The sequence below is a fragment of the Ciconia boyciana genome, chromosome 2, assembly GCF_034638445.1.
Source record: "Ciconia boyciana chromosome 2, ASM3463844v1, whole genome shotgun sequence".
Classification (NCBI taxonomy): domain Eukaryota; kingdom Metazoa; phylum Chordata; class Aves; order Ciconiiformes; family Ciconiidae; genus Ciconia; species Ciconia boyciana.
This window is the reverse complement of record NC_132935.1, coordinates 3,219,830-3,247,745: the sequence shown is the minus strand read 5'-3', so window position 1 is coordinate 3,247,745 and position 27,916 is coordinate 3,219,830. Positions and strand designations below refer to the sequence as shown.

The window sequence follows — 27,916 nt, the reverse complement described above, 5'->3', positions numbered from 1 at the left end:
TGGTTGACAGAGTCCCTTGGGAGGCAGTCCTGAAGGGCAAAGGAGTCCAGGAAGGCTGGACATTCTTCAAGAAGGAAATCTTAAAGGTGCAGGAGCAGGCCATCCCTATGTGCTGAAAGATGAGCTGGCAGGGAAGAAGACTAGCCTGGCTGAACAGAGGACTTTAGCTGGAACTCAGGAAATAAAGGAGAGTTTATGACCTTTGGATGAAGGGGCAGGCAACTCAGGAGGACTACAAGGATGTCATGAGGTTATGCAGGGAGAAAATTAGAAAGGCCAAAGCCCAACTCAAACTTAATCTGGCTACTGCTGTAAATTACAATAAAAATGTTTCTATAAATACATTAGCAACAAAAGGAGGGCTCATTAGCAATGAAAGGAGAGCTAAGGAGAATCTCCATCCTTTATTGGATGTGGGGGGAAACATAGTGACAAAGGATGAGGAAAAGGCTGAGGTACTTAATGCCTTCTTTGCCTCAGTCTTTAATGGTAAGACCAGTTGTTCTCTGGGTACACAGCCCCCTGAGCTGGAAGACAAGGACAGGGAGCAGAATCAAGCCCCCATAATCCAAGGGCAAATGGTTAGCGACCTGCTATACCACTTAGACATACACAAGTCTATGGAACTGGATGGGATCCACCCAAGGGTACTGAGGGAGCTGGTGACAGTGCTCACCAAGCCACTTTCCATCATTTATCAGGAGTCCTGGCTAACCGGGGAGGTCCTAGTTGACTGGAGGTTAGCAAATGTGATGCTCAACCATCCGGAAGGAGGTTCCAGGGAACTACAGGCCTCCAAGTCTGACCGCGGTGCCGGGGAAGGTTAAGGAGCAGATTATCTTTAGTGCCATCATGCGGCACGTACAGGACAACCCAGTGATCAGGCCCAGTCAGCATGTGTTTATGAAAGGCAGGTCCTGCTTGACTAAACTGATCTCCTTCTACGACAAGGTGACCTGCTTAGTAGATGAGGGAAAGGCTGTGGATGTTTTCCACCTAGACTTCAGTAAAGCCTTTGACACCATTTCCATCAGCATTCTTCTGGAGAAAATGACTGCTCATTTTGGAGAAAATGACTGCTCAATGACTGGCTGTTGGTCGACAGCCAGCTGAATATGAGCCAGCAGTGTGCCCAGGTGGCCAAGAAAGCCAATGGCATCCTGGCTTGTATCAGAAATAGTGTGGCCAGCAGGACTAGGGAAGCAACTGTCCCCTTGTACACAGCACCGGTGAGGCCGCACCTTGAATACTGAGTTCAGTTTTGGGCCCCTCACTACAAGAAAGACATTGAGGTGCTGGATTGTGTCCAGAGAAGGGCAGCGGAGCTGGTGAAGGGTCTAGAGCACAAGTCTGATGAGGAGCAGCTGAGGGAACTGGGGTTGTTTAGCCTGGAGAAAAGGAGGGAGACATTATGTCTCACTACGACTGCCTGAATGAGGTTGTAGCGAGGTGGGTCTTGGTCTCTTTTCCCAGGTAACAAGTGATAGGACAACAGGAAACATCGTCAAGTTGTGCCAGGGGAGGTTTAGATTGGATATGAGGAAAAATTTCTTCACCAAAAAGTTTGTCAAGCACTGGAACGGGCTGCCCAGGGAAGTGGTTGAGTCACCATGCCTGGAGGTATTTCACAGATGTGTAGATGTGGTGTTTATGGACATCGTTTAGTGGTGGACTTGGCAGTGTTAGGTTAACAGCTGGACCTGATGATCTTAAAGGTATTTTCCAACTAAATTATTCTATGATTCTAATATATGTGAAAGAGACTTCCTTGCCTTATAGGACATCCTGTAATAGACCAGGAGTTGATATTATTGTATGCAATAGTCAGACTGTGAACTGTCAGAGATAAGGCTGTCATTAGTAGTTTAACATTGCATTGGACAGTTGTCTACATCCTTTAGAGATTACTTTACCAAGAAAGAGTCATCATCTCCCCTTCTTTATTGCCTTTGCTTGACTGCAGATGTGTAGAAGGAATGATTGGGACTTTTCTTGGTCTTTACCTTAGCCAAGCTCCAAAGTTGTAGTTGGGGCATCATTCTAAGCATCCACATCCTTACTACCACCACTGTCTTCCACTACTGCTAGCAGGACCTCAGTCTCTTTAGTAGCCTCCTCCTGTCCAGCCAAATGACTTCTCAATCTGCACCTGCACAGTATAATCCACTGATGTGCCTGGCAAACAAATTTCTCCTTCAGCTTTTCCTTGTCTGCTTCTCCTTATGGAAAGAGAAACTTCTTAGTTCCTGGATGGTGCTCCCCAAGCACTGCATCTTCCAGAGAATGTTACAGAGTCCCTCCACAGGCTTACTCATTCTGTAGAGACTTGCATGGTTTTTATTCACTTCTGACAACACAGTTTAAAATTCTGCCAGAGCTAAAGTTGTTCTTCTCCCTGGCAAGCATCCACCAATTTAAATCCATTCCTTTTGTGAATAGATGAAATAGGAAAAGACAGTTTCATGATGGATTCTCACCAGAACCTAGAAATAATGTAATGAAATACATGTGGTTTCCTGATGTTGACAAAAGATTACTTAGAAACAGTACGCAGGAATATAGAAATAGATACGCTTATGCTAATGTTAATTGCTGATGGCCACCATAGACCATGAATAAGAAGATAAGCCATGAAAACTGATACTACTAGGTTGTAACTGTAGTAGAAAAGGGGACGTTTCTTACCTGGTGTAAAAAAATCTTAATTCCATACAACTGCACACTTCTATACTACCTGAGGATCAACTTTAGAGGTTAAAACAAGCCCAGGGTTAGTTTTTCTACTTACACTGAAACAATTCAAATAGAAATCAAGACTTGTGCTGCTGAAAGTCTGAGCAGAACCAGGCAAAGTGTACTTTCCAGATTCAGCTTTTCATATGCTTCCAAGGAAAACAAAACTTACTAGAAGAATTTCATTTGGGTGAGTGTCTGAAAGAAGCTTCTCCCCATTTACCTAGAATGATAATGAGACTTCAAGTGCAACCTCAATCTCCTACATTTTTAGATTAGTTTAATCGCACTGAGATCACTGATGTGATTTTTCATTACATCAATGTTAATTGTAATGTAGGAACTAAGCCTGCAGAACTTGTTGGCTAGTGATTTGTCTATCAAGAAATACAAACAACAGCAATGATAAAGAAACTATCGGAGTGACTACTAAGACAGAACTGATATCTTGCTTACTTGGCAGGACCGCCTGGATTTATAGTTACCTAACAGTATTTGAGTGATATATTGGACATGGCAGCTTCAAAAAAAAAAAAAAAGATATTTTGTCCATGAAATAATTTTATCTTGTAGCAAACAGGTGCAACTCTCACAAAAGCTCTAGGACCTGATGAATACATAGTACCTATGTCTCATCTGGCCATGTACATTTCTGGTTCTTCATAGGTTTCATAACCTGAATCAATGGACTTGATGTACATTCCTCTCTTAGACTGAACATAGTGCAAAAAAGGAAGCAACTGCACCACAAACAATTAAATAATAATTTCCTGCAAAATTAAAAATGCAAGGCCCAGTTGAATGTTTTCCAATTTATACTGTTTTAACAGCCTACAAAGACTTGGATCTCTCTCTCTAGTAGCCAGGCTTTTGTTGACTGGAGGGTCCACAGGGAGTCTACAACTCAAACTTTGCTCTTTTGTTAGATTACAAAAACCTACAGCAAGCTGTCTCTGTGTCACACAAACTGTTTTATGTTAGAGAAGACATCTAAGTCACTGATTTTTAGCTTAAGTTATGCCCCAGCTTTTACGTACAAAAAAAAATAAAAGAGCCAATTACAAGATTTTCACTTTAAGTTTATCTCACTAGTAAGTCATGTTTGTTGGATTATGATCAATAGCCAAGAGGTAAAATCAGTTCTCCTCATGCTTTCCAGCTACGAAACATAATGGAAAAAATTGACTTGCTTGATATTAGCGTCCAACTAAAAAATGATGAATAATATTTAGCATTAGCATTTTTTCTTTTTTTTTTTTTTAAACTTCTGTACAACTAGTAGCATATAACTATGTATTGGGTGTCCGTGTCCAGTTGTTGACAGGAATGGCCTCTGTGGGAAGACGCCATGGGCTGCCCCATGCCAGACACAGCCAGTTCCATCCTTTCAAGGCTGACAGTTTGGTCAATTTTCCACCCAAGTTTTTTCCCACTTATCAAGTCCATATCTCACCAGTTTGGCTATATGTATCCACACCTGATGTGCTACTCATCCACACACATACTTTGGTGTCTAAACTCTTATTATAGCCATGGCAGAAGCACCCAGCTCCTCCCATAAAAACTAGGGAGCAAATCAGATAGCTCCAAAGTACACATTTACTGGGAGGTCAGCTGAATCTTTTTCCAGTTTCCATTGACTGCATTGAGTTGGCAATTCAGTTGCCTACACACAAGCATCCAGTATCATTTGAGGTGACCTACAGCTGCCATCCCAGGAGGCTGTGGGTTTCCTGTAGTTCCTGTCTCATATTTGTCAGCTTTACATAGCTGTTTGGGATTCCCAAGTGTATCTCAAATGGCACTAGATGCCTGTGTTGAGCAACTGAATTGTACCATCAGTCTCCATCAAATACAAAGGGAATTTAGACCCTCAATTCAGATGTAGGTGTCTACAGAGAAGACAGATGAAGTCAAACTAAACCCCAACCAAGCTAACTCCTTCAGCTGTTTAGGGAAACGCTGATACATACTGAACTCCATGCTTTTAATTCTTCATTTCAAAATATCTTCAAGAGCTTTGTGCATTGCTGAAGTCCCATTTAATAAGACTATAATTCACTCTCTTTTCTCCTCTTGAACATAAGCTGTACTTAACAATTCCTGTTCTCCAATTCTGACAGTGCCAGGCCATGACCTGATAGCTGTACTACAAATGTTTCCTACCAGGCCTGTGATTGCTTTCAGGAATATGGAAAAGACTTTTGATTAAAGTGCTTCCAGGTTTTGTCAAAGTGGAAATAAAAGCAATTTCATGTTCTGTAACTTCTTTCTCCTTACACATAATTTTCCCTTCATGATCAATATAGTTATTAAAACACAATAGGGCAATAAGAATTTACTTTCTCAGCTACTTCTGACCATTTGAGGTGCCCCAGGTTCTCTGTTACATTTAAACACAGCTGGCAGAGGTGACTTGTGATTTTGGGAGGAACAACAGACTTCCATAGTGGAAGCCAGAAACACAGCAGGATTCTCTACTCAGCACAAAAGGATACCAAATATTTATTTTTAGGCAAATAAAACAAACCCTAGATTCCTAGTAGTTAAGTGCTTTTTTGAAGGTACTTGTCTATCAGCATGAAGGCAAGATGTTCACCTCTAGGGCACTATTCATCACAGACAAAGGTACAATATCCAAGACAAGCAGGATGAACAGTCTTCCAGAGGTATGCGCAAAGGAAGCTTAGCTTGTCTTGTACTAGCTGCCTAAATTTTAAGTACCAAGTCAGATCAGATGACACTATACTTACTATAGGCCCCTACACTGTCCCTATGAAAAAGATGAGCTGATAAACTGAATGCAAATGAGAACCAAGTAAAACATCAAGGCACAGAAATCAGAGTATAAATCTCCATACTGGAATTCCACTATTAATTTCACTGTGGCTTTGAAAACCAATGTAGAATCTTTATCAACGCTAATTATGAAAACTTGGTGAAATATCTCAGGAATGTTGGCACTGTTTGGACGGTGTCCCTGTGCCAGAAAGGAGTCACTCAGAAAGTGAACAGAAAAACACTGCTGCCTGCATGTGAAGATTTTTAGCAGAGGTTTCCAGTATGAACACTGACCAAGCTCGACCATTTTGCTACTTGATGAGATCTGACAAGCTCACAGCCCAGTGTAATACCGCTTCAGGCTATACAGCTGGAACTCCAACCGGCATACTTATTTTCTGCTCCTGATTTTCATCAGATCCAGGTTAGGTATACATCTCCAGTGTTAGTATTCCTAACTTCCTGTTATTCCTAGCCCATTAAGAGGCAAGTTCTATACCATTTCTCCAAGCTTTGACCTTTGGGCAATGCAATTGATCATATGTGCCATTGGGCACAAGGATGACTCTAAGTGTGGTTTTCCACTCAGTAACCAAGGATTTCTATTCACTCCTCAGTTAAATGAGGCCATTAAGAGAAATGTAACTCACTGTTTATGCCGCTGTCAGCGAGGGAAAATTGCTTTTTAATCTCTGACCCTTCAAAATGAAATTGTATGCTGGAAAGAGATTTTGTTAAACAAATGAAATAGAAAAACAAAAGACTATGTGATTTCCTTCTGCCACCTCTGAATTGTCACAGATCAGACTTGTTCAGCTTTCACACACAAAACCCTTGCTTTTGAAATACTGAATCCAGACCACTGTGCATAACGCAATGGATATTCCTAAATCTTGACTTGATACAGTCGCAATGCTGCATACCACCAAGGTGAACAATCGGTAAAGGCTGCAGCTACCCACTCATCCTCTCACCAGCCAAAGAAGCTTAATCAGCAATGCCTCACCACTGTATTTGCTCTCAACCCTTCCATTATATCCTTCTCTTCTCCTCCACTCTTGCCCTTTCCATTTCATTCTTGAGAAAGGAGTGATTTTTGCTTAAATAAAAAGTGAGCTCACAATAGACAATTTTTTTTTTTTCTTCCAAAAATTCTACTGGGCATGGTTTATAATAAAAGAAAGAAAGATTAAGCTACCACCTGGCTGAGTCAACTCTCTCTTTTTGATGGTACAAATGAAGAGATTTTCAGCTGTGATTACAAATAGCCTGAAAGATTTTACCTTCATATGCAAGAGCACCCAACTGCATGACATCCAAAAGCTCTAAACAAACCCTTTCCCAATAAATATTTGATCACACAGATCCATTATTTACAGAAAAAAAAGATAGTTTTAAATAAATGTTATGGCTCAGACCTCACTGAGGTTAAGTTGCTGCATTCACGCAACTCATTTATCACTTGGACTGCCGCTGACTTGAACACCATTTCCTATGGTAAGCAGCTGTTTTGCAAATGGGCTGCATTAAAATATAGTAAAAAACCACACACAAACAGAAGTTGCTTCAAAATAAAACACTCTTAAATCTGAAAACTCGGCCTATCTTTCATAGGGAGCCAATGGAGCAAAGAAAAAAGGAAGCACAAGTTTTATCCCAACCACCTGCTGCTGCTGCCTATTTGTTGAGGGAAGGTGAAGGGCAAAACAATTTAATTGTTCAAAGCACTGCTCCAGACAGCCTTGCTCGCTGGCCACAGCACACTGCCAAGACAAAAGGAGCCTGAAAGTAGGGGCACTATTGTGGTTTAACCCCAGCCAGTGACTGAGCACCACACAGCCACTCACTCACTCTCCCCCCACCCTGGTGGGATGGGGGAGAGAGTTGGAAGAGTAAAAGTGAGAAAACTCATGGGTTGAGATAAGAACAGTGTAATAACTGAAATAAAATAAAATAGTAGTAGTAGTAATAATAATAGTAATAAAAAAAGAATATACAAAGCAAGTGATGCATGATGCAACTGCTCATCACCCGCCAAACGATGCCCAGCCAGTTTCTGAGCTCCGGCCCCCTGCCCAGCTTTCCCCTAGTTTATATACTGAGCATGACATCAAATGGTATGGAATATCACTTTGGCCAGTTTGGGTCAGCTGTCCTGGCTGTGCCCCCTCCCAGCTTCTTGTGTATCTCCAGCGTTCTCAGTCGGTAGAGCACAAGAAGCTGAAAAGTCCTTGATTTAGTGTAAGTACTACTTAGCAACAACTAAAACATCAGCGTGTTATCAACGTTATTCTCATACCAAATCCAAAACACAGCACTATACCGGCTACTAGGAAGAGAATTAACTCTATCCCAGCCGAAACCAGGAGGCAGGCATGAAACATGGAGTTGCTTCAAGGTTCCATAGCGGTACAGACCATGTGGGGGCACATCTGACAGGTGATACAGGTAAACATCCCTATATGGTAGGTTTTGAGCAATCTGGGGTAAGCAAATTAGTGGGATCGTTATAAGGGAACAGACTGAAGCATCAGTGTTGCTGGCAGCAATGCATCAACAGGGGCGGACTGAGAGATTGGAATTGAGAGTGAAAATGAAAAGATATGGCTTAATGGGAGAGGGAAGGGGTGGAAGGAAAACAAGTGTTACGGAGGAGAAAATGCTTTGAAGTTGAAGAAATCAGTTCTGAGTGGGAAGCCCAGGCAGAGGCTTCTGAACAGAGCTGGTGAGAATATGTTGCTGAGGACTGAGAAACAGAAAGTAGAAAGGGACTGCAAATTGGCTGGTTTTTTAGAGATTCAAGCAATTTGGGGAGGACTTCTTTTACTAGCTGAAGATCACGGCACGGAATCATGAGGACTCTGGATGGCAGCAAAGTTTCCTTCTGCTGCTGAAGAGAGGGATTAAGGCTCAGTCGTGTAATTACATAGTCACTTCAGTAATGGCTTTTGCTTGGAGTCCTCCAAGTTCCTATTGCAGCTTTAATTCAGCTCCCATCACTTTCACAGGCAGAAACTGCCAGAAGAAAGAATAGCTTCATAATCCCCCGAATAAAACTTCCAAGTGCTAATTACCCAAAGAAGAAGCAAACTCAGCCACGCTCACACTGGCGACAGACACAGCTAAGCAACAGCACCATGAGGTTGATTGTATACGCTGCATCTTATATCGGTCCTGAATCTGCCTTACAAGCATCTAGCTTCTTCTTGTCCTAGGACATTAAATAGCTACGAAGCTGCATTTGCATCAAGATGTTCCAGCTGCCCCATTCCACCACGGTTTTGAGTGCAATCCCATCGTATTGTGCTGCTAACTGTCTGTACACCGTAGTTTAAAAACTATTAGCTTTAAAACAATTTAACGGCAGTGTAAGTCAGGATCTTAGGGCATACCCATAGGGAAGAGAAGACAATCTTCAGTATCACAGTATTTATAAGTAGCAAGTACTTTAAGGGGATAGCATGCCAGGAAATTTCAAAGACTGAGTAGGTGATTCAAAAACTCAAATTTTCTTTTGTTTTTAAAATACCAATGAGCTATTTGTGCAAAAGTTGAAGCTAGCCCTTTATTGGTGGTCCCCAGGCAATAAGATCTCTCTGCAAATGTCACAGATTTATGAGGCTTTTTTTCTTAAAGCTCCAGCCTTCAAAGTGCCCCTCTGTGTATCTCTGAAAGCCAAACCCAGGAATTGCTTCTTTACAGGAAAAAAACTCATTGTTCTTAGACTACACAAGTGGGTCACTGAACTGTTGCTTGCCTTTGCGATGCCAGTGAATCCAAATTAGCTTGACTTCCACAGAGGATATAGGGAAGGAAAGCAACCAGCATTAATCAGAGCAACACAAGCAGCTCTTCCAAAACAAATTAGCTTCAACAGTCAGCACACAGAGTCCTTCAGTCAGTGCATCCAAGCTGAACTTAGGCCAAACTTCGCGTCAAAAAGAGTAACTGGTTTAATATGTATCCGTGGAGTCTGTGTTTGTTTCTTTTTCTTCCTCTCAATCCATCTGCAGGAAGCTATGAACAAACTGAGCAAAGTAAAACTGCTGATCTCGTCACAGCCGGCCCCTCTGTGTGATGTTCAGCCCACCTAAGCTAATCTCAAAGGCAGGTACTGAGATCATCAGGTGTCTAGATCTCCCCTTTTTTCTGATAAAGGGATAGGTGATATGCATGAGATTCATTTTCCCTTGAAATGTTTGCAATGTAATTGCTATCATCTGGACTCTACAGACAAAGGAGGGAACAGTCATCTCCAGAGAGGCAGTCATCAGACCTATGTTAGACATCTCCTGTGAGATGAGATAAGATAAGCCGTGTGCTGGAAGCAGTTCCTCCTCCCGGTCAGTGTGAAGGGAGTCCATACACCTAACTCAGACCCATGCCTCCACCACCCATGTTTGGTCCAATAAATCCCTAGCTTCCAGAGAGCAATTTGACCCATGTTAAAATTGGTGGTTTAAGATAGGTGGGATGAATCATTTTCTCTAGGGGCATGGACAGTGACATTTCAGGAGACAAGTCGGGGCCATTGGTATTAAATGGCAAGGGTCGTCAGTTCTGCTTTAGGTCCAAAAGATATGAGACCCTCACAGAAAAGAAAGGCACTGAAGCTAGTCTACTGCAGGAGATTACTTCTGCTGGCGTCTCTCTGCCAGACTTGTTTGCCTCTCAGTTGTTTTATAAACTTGAATTTTCTAGTGAAAAGTAGGAAAACAAAGTAAAATTGTCAAGTTTCTGTGACCAAGAGGGGTTTCATACAGAAACAGGCCTCTGTTCCTCTGCTCCTGGTATCAATATCCAACATTTATGCTTTCATCTGCATTTTGACTCTACGTGTTCTTACAGATAATGCAGTGGCCCAGCTTAACTGTTACCTGTAGTAAAAATAATTTTAAGCACAAACAATTATTCTGTCAGGATAATAATTTAAAATGAGGGGGAAAAAAATCTGCTAATAATTAAAAAAAAAAAAAAAAAGTATTTCTTCCAAAGCTCTGACAGCTCCCACTAAACCTTTTATGCCTCTGGGATGTAATACCTTTTTTGGTCATGATTAATTACAAGTTCATCTACCACATCCTCTGTTGCAGCACAGATATAGCAAGTACCTCTCACCCAATATAAATCAAGCAGTGCTGGAATCAGAACATATACAATGATTTACAATGGCAGGGAAAAAATTACGGAAATAAAGTGAATATGACATGAGATAAACTTTTTCTACATCATGGATAGGCATAATGGGTATTGCTATTTTTCTATATGGTCCATAGAGTCTCTGTAATATCTGATCACCACAGAGTCCTTAGTGAATTTACTTGGCGAAGCAGGGAAGTGTTACTGTGAGGGGGTGAAGTCTACAGCTGAGAAGAGGGGCTACAGGCAATAATGTGGCTGCCAATTACGATACCCAGCATGGACTCAGGGACTTCCTGTGGTATCTAAGATCAAGAGCGTAATGATAAATTGAGACCACCTACTTTCCTGAGCTGTCTGATCCTGCCTCTTATAATAACAGTGCCCAATCCTGTTGCTGAGACAAGCTGCCTCATGTCAAATGGAGATGCACAAGGGTTGTAATTTGGTATCTCGCCTCTGTATGGTGGCCGGTGAAGAGTTACACCTACCTCATGATGCAGCCTGCATGTATACGTCCATTGAAAAGGGGGAAGATTTGCAGGCCCATGAGACAGGAGATGGCAGGGAACAGAGAGGAGGGAAGCAGAATCATTTGCACAGCCACCTACTGCACCCTTCCCTGGGCTGAGAGCAGGGGCTGGCTGCGGGCTGCACTGAGCCACCCCGCAGCCTTGTCCAGCCTGAAAGTTGGTCACCACTACCTTAATTACCATATTATTTCCCTCTTATGTTCTGTATTATTGTTTTATGGTTTTGGGGGGGATGGGTGTGGGGTTTTTTTGTGGGTGAGTGAAGAGTTTAGGTGGGGGACATGAGAATTCACACAAAGTAATAAAACACTGCTGTTAGCACATACATCTCAAGATGAAGGAGTACATTACAAAATTTAAAACGCAGACAAAGGAGCTCAACAGGAAGATATTTACATTTGTTTAAACATTCCTATCATTTCAGGGAACCTAAATGCCTTATTCTGTACTAAAGAAAAGCTATTTACTGATGTTTTGTTATGTTAATGTACAGGTTGAGACTGGTGCTCCAAGTTGAATTGTTGAAGTGACTGAATTGCATTATATGCAAACATTATGTTAAATAACCAGTCACTTAATCTTTAATCCTGACAGAAATCTGTTCATTAAGGTCTACGGTAGGTCTTAAGCTTGAATGTTTCAGCGATGTTGACATTTCTTATTTCTCAATTTATGTATACATTTGTCAATATACTAATAAGAATACTACATACACACACATATTCATATACATATATACATATAAACAGGGATAAGTAACAAATATATGTAAGCCAGTCTGCATTTACAGGACAATCACACTATACTAGAGGTCGTAGGTAACAGCCAAATACATTAATGAATTGGCACTTTAACAAAAGAAGGAAAACTACCCAGTAAGATTTAAAAAACAGACTGTGCTTTTGATCTCTGAGCAGCACAGAAGAGTGCAGAGGGAATTTAAAGTGTATAAAACTATGGCAGCTCCCTTGAAAGCAGTTCACCCACAAAGCCGTCTGGCTGTTCATCCTCCCAAATCCATCCTAGATGTTTCTAAAGCAGCCCAAATCACATACACATCCTGGAAGGATGACCTATCTCCCACTGCATTATCCATACGTATGCAACTGGCACCACCATCACTTCCTACAAAAGCCCTTGAGGGCTGTGTGCTCAGGACCCTTCTTGTCACATTATGGGGACAATGTCCTTTTGGATATAAGATGAGCAGATATCACAGCACATAACAGAGGAGGCATCATGTGCCATTTGACAAACCCCAGGCAGCAGGCCAGCAATTGAAGTCACAAAAACTTCACTCCATTTCCTGTCCATATCTCAGGGAACCTCATGAAAGAAGTGACAGAGAGCAAGCTGGGGTTGCACGCGTTTGTCTAGTGATGCTCATCCAGTAGTGTACAGGATAGCTACCTGTCCTCTACAGGAGATCTGGATTGCACATTTTATTTGACAGCAGAATTTTTCTAAGTAATATTTGTCTATACAGGCTTGTTTCAAGGGCAAGGGAGATTCTGAAGTGTTTTCCCATAAATAGCAGTCAGTACACATTTATGCCCTTAGCAGCGGTTGACTTGCTAAAACTGGCTATATCTTCATCTTGATCAACATATTTGAGGAATAAAGGACCTCCTGACTGGGCAGGCTATTTCATCAGCTCCTGCTGGCTGAAGAAAGCAGATCTTTTACACTGTGCTGTGTTCATTTTCTGCCTGACTACTCTTTGACCTTCTTAGCCAAAATTGTCATTAACTCATTTGCAGCTTTGTGATCGGCTCTACTGTCAAGTATTAAATTTATTCTTGTCTCATTTTAGACCTCATGCAGTAAAAACGCAACAGGCTATTTTCAAGGCAAATGCAGAATTAAATGCAGGTTGACACACATTATCTTGAATATATATGGCTTTAAAACCAAAACGTAGTGAAGACCACACAGTTTCTGCAATATCAAAGTTCTATTAAAGTTGTTCTTATTACCCACAATTAGTAAAGTACGTTTCACCAGAAAATGAGCTGTAGATAATTTTAAAATCACATTACTCCTTTTCAGTGGAGTAAAATGCCTGTAGCTCTTACTCCTTTGGTCTGGAGGTTTGCCACAGACCTTCAGAATTCATTGTGTCCAAGGACCAGGAAGGAGGCATTATGTACGCTCATGGACCTCAGCTATATTTTGTCATAACGAGACTCCAGATACATGAAACTCACTTTGGACTTCAACAAACCAATTTATGATCGAGGAAAAAAGGAAACTAACAGCTTTTGTTCTGTCAATCCAATGCAAGCAATAACAATTTTTTCTTTGTTCGCTTCCCCCCCCAACACCCTTCATCCCTAGAAAGTACTAACTATAACCATCGAACAGTTCTTTCTGGTCAAGCTATTTTCAAAAAGATTAATGTTTTGTGTGTGTGTGTGTGTTTTATTCTTGCTCCAATGAAGAAAAAGAAAAAAAAAAAACAAAAGCCCTACCCTCAAATTGCCTTTAAAAAGTGTTGAACACCATTCCCATAGCCATTATTCACCAATCACATCATGTCTTTTGACAACTCAGTTGTTTTTGAAAAGCACTGTTGCCTGATTAGAGGGAAACACTCCAATAAGAAGCACATATACACTCAAATGATGCACTTTTTATGATGTCTTTCCAAGAACAACAGTAGCTAATTGTTGAGTTTCCTACTGGGAAATGTCTCTTTAATATGCAGAACTCTTAATGACTCCTCTAATGCAAATTGCCGATGCTACAGTAATTTAATCATATATATAAGAAAAAAAGTTTAGCTCTTACTTAGAGTATGCTTTATCATCTTTCCAGGTAGCACAAATCCAACGCAGCCCATGTGCCATGTGGTTCACAGCCACCAAGTGATCTCTTTATTTTAAATACTATTACTGAATGTATCCGTAGGGTTTTTTAGTCCCACTTACTTGGCGCTGACTGGCTTTTGCCAACTGCTCATTGGCTGATTCTACATTAGAAGATGCAGTCTCGATGTTGGCTTCGATACTATCTGCAAATTAAGATAATAGAAGATAATTACAGGGTACAAACCGAAAACAAAGACTTTATACCAACAGCAATTCAGCAATTTACTCATGGGCATAAAGAGATGAGCAGCCTCTTGTTTGCAAGCTGTAGTATTACAGGGAAATAGGAATGCCACCCATTTTGATGAACACCTAATCCATCAGTCAGAGGCAGTATGACTGACAGCTCTCCATGTGTTCCTAGACAGGATGGAGGTTAGCAGCTCATCCCATTCCCACTGAAACCAATGACAAGTCTGATTGACAGGGAATTCAAAGGAAATCAGCTCAAGGCTGGTATATTTACTAGATTAGAGTTAAATTACAGAAGGGACATGGCAGATTGTATCAGAAATTATCTCATTATTAGAGCTCAGGGATAAGATTCATTTGAGTACATGTAGGTTATTGACCATCCCCAGGTTTCTGCACTTGATCAAGTCACCTGGGACACTATCACAGTCAACAGAGAGCAAGTCCATACTGTGCAATTCATCCCACTCTACAGTAGCTGACTGCCACTGATCAGATCAGACAAATCACAACCTAAACTCCTGGATCATCTTTTGAAGCTGCAAGGCAGGGTCTGTACAGATGGCTCAGATTGAGACACACTGCCAGTACCTAAAATTAAGGGAGAAGAATCTCACCCTATACTGCTAGGTCTGACACTGGGGGAAGCTGGAGGAACAATGATGAATCAAAATTAGACTAGAAAAGAAAGATTATCAGTTACACATTGCAGGTGGCAGCTCTCCACTTCCATTAGAGACAAGTATTAATTTTGAGTCCAGAGCTGTGCTTAGAAAGCAAGACACCTATGGTATAAAACCTGCAAATAAGGGTTTGTGTTTCCATCAGAAATCTTAGCAATCTTGACCAGCTTGTCCCGTAAGAGATGTGCAGCCAATAATTTCTGGCCACAATGGAAGAGTATGTGCACTTGGTCTGCTTCTGTGTGTTTTAGAGCAGATATTACACCATAGAGTATATGAAAATGGTCAGGAGGAATTCAGCCACAGGTAGAAATTTGAGAATAAGGTTCTTAATACCTTCACTAATTATTTTTAACTAATCCTTAATAAAATTAATGGAAATTCTTTAACTGGTGGTATTAGGAGTTGGATTAAGACATGCCACAGAAGATTTAAGTAATATATTCTTTTATTTTTGAAGGAAAGAATATTAATTAGACTGGCCACTTTTGTGATGGGTAAATAAATGAATGTTTGCAGATAAACTATAGAAAGCGGTTGTGTTCAGGTTTTGCCATTTTTAACTGAAACAGTGTTGCAAGTCTTTTAATGTAATTATGCATTTCTGATAACTGAACTTCAAAACAAAACAGAAGAGCAAAGAAAGTGCAAACCAACAGAACCATGGAATAAACAAACTTCAGCTTAACACTTGGAAACCTGTTAAAAGTCTTGTATTACAGCTGGGAGAGATGGTTTTCCATTCCTTTTATTTTAGATTATGCATGCTGTAGTACACAAGAAAAAACCTACATGGCCGGCACTTTTATAGATTAATATACGATAATTTTATTAGCCATATCCACTGCTTCTCAAACCATGTTTATTAAGACTTTAACATTGTGGACCTTGGTTGGCATCACTGAACTCTGCCCAAATGCTTTCCTTGCATTCAGGACTCAGCAGGAAGAGATCAAAAGGCTTCTAAGGAACTCAACCTCTGTCTATGAAGAAACACCAAATATTCTTCTACAGATCCTTAGAAGAGCTGCATCCACACACATGCACACATCAGTGTGACAGCCTTGAAGAGTTTACTTCCAGTATTGCATTGAGCTGAAGGCATTTCTGGGAAAGTGCCAGATTTTTCTTTTCAATACCAGTAGAAAAAAATGGTGCTGAATTACCAAAAATTATGAACAGAAACATGAATGGCACAACAGCACACTGCAGTTAGCAGCATTTTTGCCATGTGAGTGGATCTACCCAGGGTCTACCTCAAAGAGGTGTGCCCGAGAAACAAGGTGTTTCTTGTGAGTGAAACATGGTAGATAGATAGATTTCAACTTGTCACTTGATAATAATGAGGTCCTAGGTGAGTTTACAAGGAAAACCCTACTACCACCTCTCCACAAGTGCTATCGCTGTCAATTGGTATCACACTTCTGTTTATAAAGAATAGATGTCCCAACTCCAGGACTGGCCCTGATGTCCTTCCAGCCAGAATCTGAGGCTGACCCACAAATCAGTAATTGGTCATTCTACGTATTTTAAAGGAGTACCAGTAGAGGGAGATTTTATGTTTTCTGGTTAGAATTGAGAAATAGCTGAAAAGTGGTAGATTTATGGCCTAGATATTGGCTCTGTAGAACAGGGTAGTCCTTGCTTTCTTTGTTTGCATGTTAGGACAGTGCTGGGTAATTGACAACTACAAGCCCTGATCCAATTTCCAGCACTCTGTGTATGAGCCTCTCTGCATATGGAAACAACAAGGCACAAGGCAGAGAAACCAAAAGAGTTAGTATGTCATTAACACAAACAGGATGCATTGGCCAGCATAACTTGTCACTCACCCAAGGTGACAAATTCTTAATTGCCTAGTTGTTGACAAGTATTTACTTCTATGGTTAAGCATGACTACATGATGCATAGTTAACCACCTTGGTTTTGCCTAAAAAAATTTTATACGTTCTATGGAAGTCCATAAGAACTAGCCACTGGGACAACACCAGTTTGCATCAATTGACATTTAGCTCCAGACCACTCAAAGCTCCAATATGCCATAGCTTTCCTACAACCAAGCTGTGACATGTTAGGATGGGAAGAAAATAAAAATATATCAGGTAAAAAACTGAACCAAAACTAAGAATATATCCTGCTGGGACACCTGTTAATTTTAGAAGCACAAAGTCTGATCATGTTTTTGGGTTACAAAATACAACTTTATGTAGGAAATCACCTCCATGTATTAAGCTACTTTGTGATGGATTTGGAAGGGATGGGGGCATTTGGGAAATTTGGAAGGGGTGGAGGGAGTGTGCTAAACACCTTGACAATCACCTAATCAAAGTAACAGAACTTGGTTATGTATCTTATGTTTCTCAGGATCTTAGTGCAGACACCCTTCACTACTCAATGCCTCTTAAAGGCTGATTGTCCTCAGAAAATTAATCATTTAGACATCGAAGAGCTACAGAGGAGAAATTTATGAAAGATATCCTACTAAAACACAAGTAATCTCTCTGTGCTCCTCTTGGGGCAGGGGGAAATCACAGCAGGAGCTTAATTTAGCTTCCTTAAATGGCCCTCCAGAGGAAGCTAGCACTTTCCGCTGCCTGCAGGGGGGCCTAAGGAGATTTGCCTTCGTTAGCTAAAATTAAACACTGTGAACGCCCCCTTAGCACTGCATGGAATGGGCTAATCATATGTTATGCACCGTGTTTTGCAAACACCATCTACGTTTTTCCCAGCACAGGCTTTCACAAGTAGGATGGACCTGTGCTATATGTCCTATATGAGTTGATGTGATGTTACAGGAGGAGGCTGGACCCTGGTGGCACTGTTTCTGCTCACTTGTTCTCCTAACAGGGGAATACCAGCCTTGGAATAAGCAAACCTCCCATTTCAACATTTTTTTGTAGCAACTTGTAATCCTGAGACACAGGGGAAAAACTAAAACAAACAAAACCCCACCAAAACGGCTTTAAAACTCTATAAAAATAAGACATAAATATGTAACACAATTTAACTAGATATTTCTGCTGATTAACACAGGAAAGCAAGGAAGGAAAGAGAATTTGGGTCAAATCACAAGGAAGTAAGTAATAAGTCAATGATGTTAATAAGTCGATGATGAATGTGTCATTCACAGCTATTTCAGTGCATCTTTGCTGAATGCTAGTGATGGTTCACAGCTTCACCTTGCTCACTTTCAGGCTCCTTGCCAAGGTACCGTGCTTGGGGATGGAAAGGCAAGTATTTCCAGAGCGGCAGTAGGATCCTAGGTAGACTGAAAAAACCTGCTGGAGGGGTCTGCCTTTTCCTTTCTCCTTTGGCTTTGGTATGAAGGGACAGTGACTCTGTTCCCAAATAAGTGAGATAACCCAGCCCTGGGTCTGTGATTTTCCAAGGAGCCTGAATCCCACAACAATTTTCTGTCCTCAGTCTGTGATGACAAATTTATGGTACAGTTTGAAAACAAACAAAAACCTTAAGGTGATGTTATCGCCATTTTATTAAACTGAGGGAGAGGGCTGCCCCAAAGCAGATGGTGGTTGCAAACAAATGCACCAAGGAATTAGGAAAAGATTTCTAATTTTCCAGCTAAAGCACAACCTTTCAATAGGAGTAGTGAAAGTGGCAGAGCTAAACAGCTTTTAGATGTACTTTGATATGATTTAATGACACACTTGTCACACAGAGACAGAAATCATGATGACCCCAAGAGGTGTCTGTCAACCCTATCTATTTACGTGTCTTCTGAGATCAAGCCCTGCTAATGACCAACAGCAATCTTATATGTGAAATTACTCGAGTGACAGTGGCTGGAGTGGGCTTTTTGTCCGAACGTATCAAGGAATCACCCATATGACCTGAGTCTTTATAGCGGCAACAATGGACTGGTTTCACAAGGCAGCATTTTCAGTAAAACCACTTGAAAGACAGGAAAGTGAGCTTGTGAATGAGAATTTTAAAATGCTTCCACTTGGCAGTTACCAAAATGGGCCCCTTTAGGTTTCACAGTATGCTTTTATTTTTAGCACTTTAATAAGCTTAACCCTCTTTTATCACTATAACTTCTGACTAAAAATAATTAATACAACACACTGAGAAGCACAAAAAAAAAAAAAAAAAGGAGTATTTTGGTAATGTATAAAGGTTTATTTCCTAATTAAAAGCAAAATTTTGGGTTAAATCGCTTTCAGCATAAAAAAGAATTTTGCCCAGTCTTATTGTACTTGGAGAGTTTTAAGTGAGTCTCATTCCACAAACAAAAGACCCTCAGGCTCTCTATAAGCAAAACTGTGGATGTTAAGGGGAAGAAAAACTATGGCAGTTCTTCTGGAGTGAAGTTTAAAATGGCTTAGGGTTGGTCATTTGCAAACTTCAATGTAAACACCGAGTTATAAATTCTGCACACGAGAGGATTTACAAAATAATCTTGCCCGTATGCTAAACTAAGGCTAAATGGGTCACATTGGCTTAGATTGGTGCAATGAAATACAATTTGCAGCTCCATGAGTCATCAGGAGTCAGGGTTATTGCTTCCAACAAAAGGCAGATAGCACCTAGCTTTCTATTTGATTTTAGCAGAGATCTAATTCTTCCACACGGTAACAGACCATGACACTCAGAGGTAAGGACTGAGGCACTGAACAGCTACTCACCCTAATTTACCAGGCAGGCCTGGAAAGACTATTTAAACTACCCTAAAATATCATAACCAGCTCTTCCTGCTGGTTTTCTTCGTCCAACAGCCTAAAGCCCTAGTCTGTATGAATAAAAGTTCCTATAAGGCAATGGCCGAACACCAGCATAAATTTACAACACTTCAGCTCCTGAGTGATTTACACTGTCCTTGAAATGCATCTTGGAAATGTCAAGTATCTGCTACATATGTATGCGCTGAAAAATGGTATCACCCTGCCAGAGGTTTACCATGCCTGCCAGGATACATCTTCCAGGGATTTAAAATTCAAACGTTGTCCTACGTATATCTATTTGAAAATAACACATCCTACCAGAGAATAAGGTACCTCATATCATCTGCTCTGTGCTAAATGGCAGACTGCAGAAATATTACCACTTTAGCAGATGCAAAGCAATTTACCATTCTTTCTTATAGAGACAAGTGGACTCAAATTACTGATATTTACCACAGGAGAACAGTCAGCATATGAGGAGTTTCCTGAGGGTGCATGGTATGGTCTCTGCCCTCATTGCCTGGTCTATGCTTTCAGCTATCTATCTGAGGTATCCACAGTTCCCATATGATTCTCTCATATGGCTCTGGGTAATCCAAGGCTCTAGTTTTAATCCCACAAAATTTGCACATGGGACGATATTACATCATGGCAATAGACCTGATTCACTTCTTTTTTTCTCCATTTCCTTCTTTTTCTGATCAAAAAAGGTATTTGAACAAGATATTTTTGTGCAGAAATTTATGGGCATGTCAGATTTTCTTTTTTTCCAAAATAATCTCTGAAAGTAATTTAAAGAGCAAAACAGCACTCAATCTAGCTTTGACTGGTAAATTCCAGCTATTTGTCTGTAGCATGTTCTTTCTTTTTCCTTGTGATGTACACTCAACACTTCTTTTTAATTCTATAAGACATCCAAGTTAAAGAAAATAGTATTTCAAACTGCAATACAGTGTTTCTTTAAAATGACAAAAAAGAAAGATCAAAATTTTTTTTTTTTTTTTCCAAATGCAGCTCATGAATTGCCACAGTTTGGATAAATACCTTAATTTCACTTGCATGCAGCATTTTTCAGAAGTCCACTTTTGTCCACAATTAACAAAACACCTTCCCTCACGCAGCTGAATGCATAAACTATCAAGTCCTATAGCTCAGTCAACTGATGAAAGAAGTGTCAATCTGAGTTTGTCACAGGAATAAATGAGGATGATGGGGGTGTTGATTCATAGAAATAAATATACTTTATTTCTGATTACTGTGTTGGAAAGATCATATATTTTACCTACAAAGTAAAGTCACTGATATTTAGAACTTGCTTGACCTCTTTTGCTTTACGTGGCTTGTTTGATTTATTTAACCTACTCAAGCCATGGCCTCCCAAACAATGTCTGTCTATGGCAGAGTATAACACCTCCCAACAGAAATAAACCAACCACCTGGGCAGCTTCTGCCTTTATGACATTTACTGCTCAACTGCAGCATTACTAGAAATTGAGAGCACAGCAGTTTCAACTTCCCAAAAATGACTTTGGATAAATTGGTATGAGAAGAATCCTACTGGTGGCAATAAACCTTATAAAAGGAAGAGCCTCGTTTCTTGTACAAAATTAGATGGCTCATTAACTGCAAGTGTACCAGCCCATTCACATTATGAGGGTCAAACACAGAACAGCAGACAAATCTTTAGGCGTTAGTACATTTGCAAGTGTAGAGTGACCGATTATTCTTTTCTTTATAAACCAGCACACACTGTCTTACCAGCACTGTCAGCACTAGACCTAAATGTAAAAGTCCACATACAACACGGGAAGACACAAAAACTTACACTCACAGACAGAAGAAACAGGAAAGAAGCACAAAAGCTCATTCATTTTTTGTGCTGCCTATTATCTCAAGTAAAATGAGTTGGTCAGAGATCATGGGAGCCCACACCTGACTCCAACAATTCAGTTGTAGCAGTGGTCATCAGCCTGTGCCTAACATGAAACCGAGCACCTTACAGGCTCTTCAGTGCTGTCCAAAGCCAAGGACGTGTGAAAAGTGATAGTGGAGGTCACTGCTGCTGCAGTCCAGGGAGAGCAAGGCCAGTAGTATACAAAACACTGTGACCTTAAAATTGTTGCCTACAAGGCAATTAAGGGTAGTAATACTATGCAATTTCAGCAGCTGGGGTGGTTTACAATAAAGCTTCATTAGACTTAGATAAAAGAACAACAAACTGATGACACAGTATATACCTACGATGAACAAAGAAATTGGAGAATTCTTGGGAAGCGAACGGGAAGTGGCATAGATTATCACTGATTCAGAAATACCCCAGTGTACCCTTCCTGCATGGGCTGTGTTCTGTACTGACATGTAACTCTGTGTCTCAACAAGTGGCTGAAAGCAAGAGAACCAAGAGAAGATTTCCCAATTCATCAGGAACCAATAAGAACATAAATGTACCCATTCACATAATAGCCTCCTCTGAGATCACTTAGGAAACTTAATCAAATGAGAGACTTTGCAGACCACATTCAACTGAATGTAGATATTAAAGCTGTTACATTGAGGTATTCAGGGACCACTCTCAAGATGTGTTCATGTTCTTCAGATGTCCCAACCGAGACACATAACTCAGGAGAGTTTAGTTAAGGATCTAGTTGAATGATTCCCCAGCTCGGTTTGCATTAGCGTATCTGACAACAGACTCTTGGCTGTGCTATTCAGGCAGTCAGACTGGAGGAGGACATGTGTGGAAGGGTGCTACTGGACCCTCTTGATTTTTGACAGTTTCTGTGTGTTAAACCAGCCTTCAGGTCAGAAAGGCAACAGTGACAAAATAGGCAACAAAACTGAGCTGATTTCACAGGTGAAAAAACCCCAATAAAAAAATCTCATACCTAAAAAAACCTCCCCACATTCAAAAGCTTCTAAAATAAGCAATACATTTACATTCGTGCAAATATAGTTTACTTTGAAGGAGGTTTATTATTATTATCGTTAGGCAATAAGTGACAATGTGGTATGTCAGTGAACACCAGCATTACTCAAGGACTGAATACATTGACACCATCAGGAAGTTCTTCCAAGACTGAAGGAAAGCACCAGCTGCCATGTTTATATTTATCTTGGCAGGTCTGTGGGCTCTAGCCTGACAGATACCATGTAGTGATGTTTGTAAAGTGAGGGAGCATCCACTTTAGAACATGTTATTAAATTTCTTCACCCTATTATTTTCAAATATAAAATGCCCAGACTTCAAGAGTGAAGTGAAAGGTTAGTACCACTAAGATCTAAGCCTGGGTAAGTAATGGAAGAAAAAGAAAGTCTTAGGAAGTCTTTTGCTTGACGCAGTGGGGTCTTCTTTCAGCAAGTGGGATTTGCTGTGCAAACATAGATTTGTATACATTTGGTCTGGACAAAGAGGTAGAGGACTGGTAAATTAGTTGTTGTGTCTCTGCTGCTGTAATCTTAAAATCGGTGGCTGGTATGTGAACTTGGAATTTCTTCCTATTTTAGGGAGTTGGGGAGGTTACAGATACACTGGCAGAAGGTTGGTTCTAAAACTGTCCAACAGAGGAAGAAATGTGACTCTTTTAAAAGTGTAAAATGTTTTCAGAACAACGTGGGTCTTTTCTTGTGGCTTTGAGAAATGTGAAGGAGCTGCAATAGCGATATAAATGATGAAAGCCGAATTAGAGCAGTTTAGATAAGGGATGTAGATCTTGCATGTTATTTTGGCATAACTAGTAAGGTTACATACACAGGTAGGATGGAAAAACAGCTCTTCTAAAACAAAAACAGAACAGCATTTTCTTTTGCCATGGGCAAAAAAAAAAAAAGTAATAACTGTATTATTCAGGTCATCTTTATTCTCTGTTACAAGACAAACAGAAACCTACAGAGGTGGACAAATATGCACTTGCCTTCATCAGGTACTAATACAAATACTGGCAGCTGTGTTGTTGACACTTACTTCAGAGGAACTGGGGATTTAAGGATTCTCTTCTCCCTAACACCAGTTATAAAACTGATTTCATGGAACTATGTCTATTTATCCCAGTACGGCCAATGAAAGAACAAGCTTGTACATGTAAAACAGCGATGTTCAGTATGAAACACTGTGAATGTTTCAAGCTGTTGAGGCACTCGTAGTTCAGTTGATTTGCCATCTATGAGCATGGAAAGGAGTGACTGTTGCTCTAGCAATCACCCCCAATGTAATTTACTTCTCACAGTACCAAGTCCTTAATCCTTGCCTTGGATGCTTTGGCTAAAGAATACTTCTGCTACCATGAGAGTAAAGCTTAGCAGTGGAGATGGCCCGCTTCTAGCCATCTTGAGACCTTGCCATTTGTACATCAGATTCCCAAAGTTATCACCAATGCAATCCAGAACCTCCTGGATTATTTATGCCCTGCTGTGCTGTCCCTCCAACAGATATTGGGGTGGTTGAAGTCCTCCATGAGGACCAGAGCCTCCAAACATGAGGCTGTTCTTATCTGTCTGCAGATGGCCTCATCCACTTTGCCTGTCCTCTTTTTAATTCTAACCCATAAACTCTCCATCAACTCCTCATCCATCCCCAAGCAGAGCCGCATGTACTCCAGCTGCTCTCTTTCTTACATAAAGGGCAGCTCTTCCTCCTCATCTTCCTATTCCGTCCTTCCTGAAGAGCTGGTATCCCTCCAATGCAACGCTAGTCATGGGAGCCAACCTACTACATCTCCATGATCCCAACAAAACCATAGCCCTGCAGCTGCACGCAGATCTCTTACGTGTTTACTCCCCATTCTGCATGCATTAGTGTACAGGGACTTTAGAGATGCACCACAGCATGTTGAGTTCCTGGAGAGGGTTTGGGGTATTTTTCCACAATGGTGCCTTGTAGGCACCTTGCTGCCTACATACAAGTGCTAGAGGTGACCATGCCCAGGCCGCACTGTGATGACTTTGTGAACCCTTCCTGCCACACCACTCTGTTCAGCAGTCCTGGCCATTGCCCCCTCACAGGACTGCTGGTTGCCTCGTCCCTCCCCCATAATTCCTAGTTTAAAGCCCTCCTTATGAGGTCAGCCATCCTACTGGCAAGCATAGTTTTGCTCTGCTTAGTGAGGTGGATCCCATCTCTCCAAAACAGATGCAAACAGGGTCCCATGGTTATAGAACCCAAAACTATATATCGCCAACATCATTTCCCCAGCCAATTTTTGATTTCTCCTATTAGTGCCCTCCTCCTCACACTCTTTCTCCTCACCGGCACCCTGTGTGATGAAGCTGCATAGGGTTGCTTTTGCCAAGAGCTCTTGTAAGACTGTGTTGAAAAGCCTCTTTCTGATTATTCAAAGGTAACCTAGGCCACTAGCTTGTTTTGGCTTGGAGGGCTTGGACTCACCGATACTGTAATGCTTAGTTAAATATTCATATCAAAGAGATGCCCTGTCTAGGAACACAGGCATGGGGCTTATTTACAGAACACAAAAAATAACAGAGATATGCTGTCCTAAGTCTACATTTCCCTTCATCTATTTCCTCCTTGCATGACAGAAATTGCTCTCTACCCTAAGGAGTGTTATGGATGTGTTCATTAAGGAACTGGGCCGCATGCTAGAAAAACTACTTTTAGGTTTTTGTAAGAAGTATGGGTTACTCTGTTTGTGCCATGCATAGACCAGACAAGCTCTTCCCATTAATTCTTTCCAGCTCAGGCAAACCAGAGAGTGGTTTGCTCTACAGCCCTGGGAGCATTTTGCAGAGTGGTGCATCTCACATTCCCTGGTTACGTATTTTCCCTGTGTTTTCTAGACAAGCACACACAGAGCTTTCATTTCATGCATGTAAGAGGAATGCATTAAAAAAATAAAACAAGTGCAAGAGAACTGTCTGTTATCATGATTGCTTTTGAATGGTCACTTGTGGGGGTTTTGACTCCCTTTACCTCCTGATTCATAATCTCACTTACTTCTGTGTAATATGAATGTCAAAAGATAAGCAGTGGGACCTTTCAGCGATTGGTTGGGAAGATACCTTGACTGGCTGCCAGGCTGAAGAGATACTCCTAAAGAAACTATTAAAAATCTGCTGCAGTGAAACAGGAAGAAGAAAGAACACGTCAGATATAAAAGCAACAGAAACCTTACGTTGGTTCAAAGACAAAGCATCCTACTTAGTCTAACTGTTTCTCACGGGCAGGCTAATACTGGGATCGCTTCTATGCATGGGCAACATCTTAAAATAATAAATACTGCCTTAAGAAAAGGAGTTACAAGGATCTTGGAGCTAGCTGATGTATGTTGTCATGTTCCTCAAGGCATTAACATCTGATGTGCTTTTAGAAGATGAACCAGGCTCCAAAGTTATCCATGTACAAAAATGATCTTCCAAACAAGCATTAATAAAATAAAATAAATAAAATAAAATAAAACAAAATAAAATAAAATAAAATAAAATAAAATAAAATTAAATTAAATTAAATTAAATTAAATTAAATTAAAAAATAAATAATAAAAAGTTGGGTTTAGATATCATGTTGATTTTTTTCTGCACCTGTGAACCTGAGTGGTGTTTCTCAGTGGGATGCAGCTAGCTCATTTCAGTGTGAAAGGACATACTTTATGCTAATGGAAACTTGCAAAGGTATGAGCTTGGCAAAGAAATCCAGAGTGATAATAAACAGCAGAGAAGAGTTTCTTCTTTTATGATCTACATATGGTTGTCTTAGGACTTGATCCAACTCCCAGGAGCTCCAGTGAGCGTTGCAGGTTAGAAATATCTCCACAAATCTTGTTTCTCTGGAGTTTAAGTCCCTCAATGTGGCTTTAGGACAGTTAGCTCTCAAATTTGGAAGTAGCCAGTTGCTTCTGAAGCACTGCACAGCATTATCACACATACACAAAATGAGAGATACAGGAAAAAATCTGATTGTTCTTAGCTGCATCAGAAGACAGCAGTGACAAAGACAAGGTCAGAGGAAATTTAAAAGGAGCAGATCTACTGTGTCTTATCCCTTTATTTACAAAAAGTGGTGGCTGTCAGTGATGGGCTGCTCTTGAAGATAATACTAGGGGTTACTTCTATCTTTTTTCCCAAGTTTTCTCCAACACACTCCTAGCCACTGGTAGTTGGAGAGCAAGAGGAGGTCAACTAATGGGCAGAAGCTTCAGACTCTGTGTGTGAGCACATCATGATGTTAGGCTACTTTAAATTTAATCAGACACACCCTGCAATGTGGAAGGAAAATTCCATTTAGGAGAAGCAAGCTGCTTAATTTTCTCCACCACCATCAATAATCATAACAATAATTGCTACTACTATTTTTTTTTTTTAATTACAGTTCCAGGTGGAAAGGAAGAATTGGATCCCTTTCGAGTTAGTGTTATATATTCTCCAGCTTCCTTTTTACAGTCAAAAGGGAATGGATTAATTTCACTGAAAATTCTATTTTATGCCAAATATACCAGCTAACTATCCTTAATATAAAGAACCCTATTGCACAGGGCAGCTTGTCAGATCAAAACATCACTGGATGTACAAAATGCCCAAAACACAGTAAAAACAATCACAGCATCAACAAACAGCTACTCATAAGGCAACACACAACATCAGATTGGAATGGTGCAGGAGGGTAATAAAGCCCATACTTTAACAGTGGTACCTACCTATTGTGTCTCCTTGTTCATGCACCATGGAGGCCAGGTCTTTAATGATCTGGTTCACATCCAACATGTCACTCTGAAAAGACAGGAAGTCTAACATTAATGAAATATGGGTAATATCCAAGCATAAAAGGCATATTCCACAGTCAATCTTTGCAAAGAAAAAAACAAAACCAGAAAACCTTGTCTACGTAGAATTAAAAGAAAAAGTTATAATAGTCCCATAGTAAATCAAAAATCCCCTTAAACAAAGCCATGGTTTGCTGGATCTAAGTCAGCCAGTTGACTAAAGCTTTCTATAAGAAACAAATAGAATGATTAGATTATACAGTTGCTTTTCAGAATTGTGGAGGACTAAGAGAGAAAAAAACAACAATAAAAACAAGAGCAGCAACCCCTTTTCTTTTTAAAAAAGTTATATTTGATGCAGCCCATTCATCCCAGAGTGCAGATTCTTACATAGAAAAAAAACATCTTTCAGCATAGCATCCATCTGATAAAATAGCATTCATAAACTGATGGAGATATGATCAAAAACTCCCTGAATTTGAAATCTTATTAGTAAGGCAATAAGGAAAGACCTGTTTGATTAATTGATTCGTTTCTACATTTTCAAGTGTAAAAAAAAAAAAAAAAGTAACTGGATTCAGCACTGAAATTTTC

At 40.4% G+C, this 27,916-nt stretch overlaps 1 protein-coding gene across 6 annotated transcripts in view; it reads right to left on the bottom strand.

Moving 5' to 3' along the window:
* The window catches only part of TSNARE1 (t-SNARE domain containing 1), a 503,856-nt gene that overhangs the window by 178,818 nt on the left and 297,122 nt on the right, over positions 1-27,916 (bottom strand). For 4 of the 6 annotated variants that reach the window (XM_072851134.1, XM_072851137.1, XM_072851136.1 and 1 more), the window contains exons 9-10: positions 27,257-27,329; positions 14,117-14,199 (exon numbers count right to left, since the gene is read on the bottom strand). In XM_072851134.1, coding sequence (XP_072707235.1) covers positions 14,117-14,199; positions 27,257-27,329 — 156 coding nt within the window. Of the gene's footprint in view, positions 1-14,116; positions 14,200-25,616; positions 25,680-27,256; positions 27,330-27,916 lie in introns of those variants that run through there. The other 2 variants (XM_072851139.1, XM_072851138.1) reach the window with 2 other exon arrangements.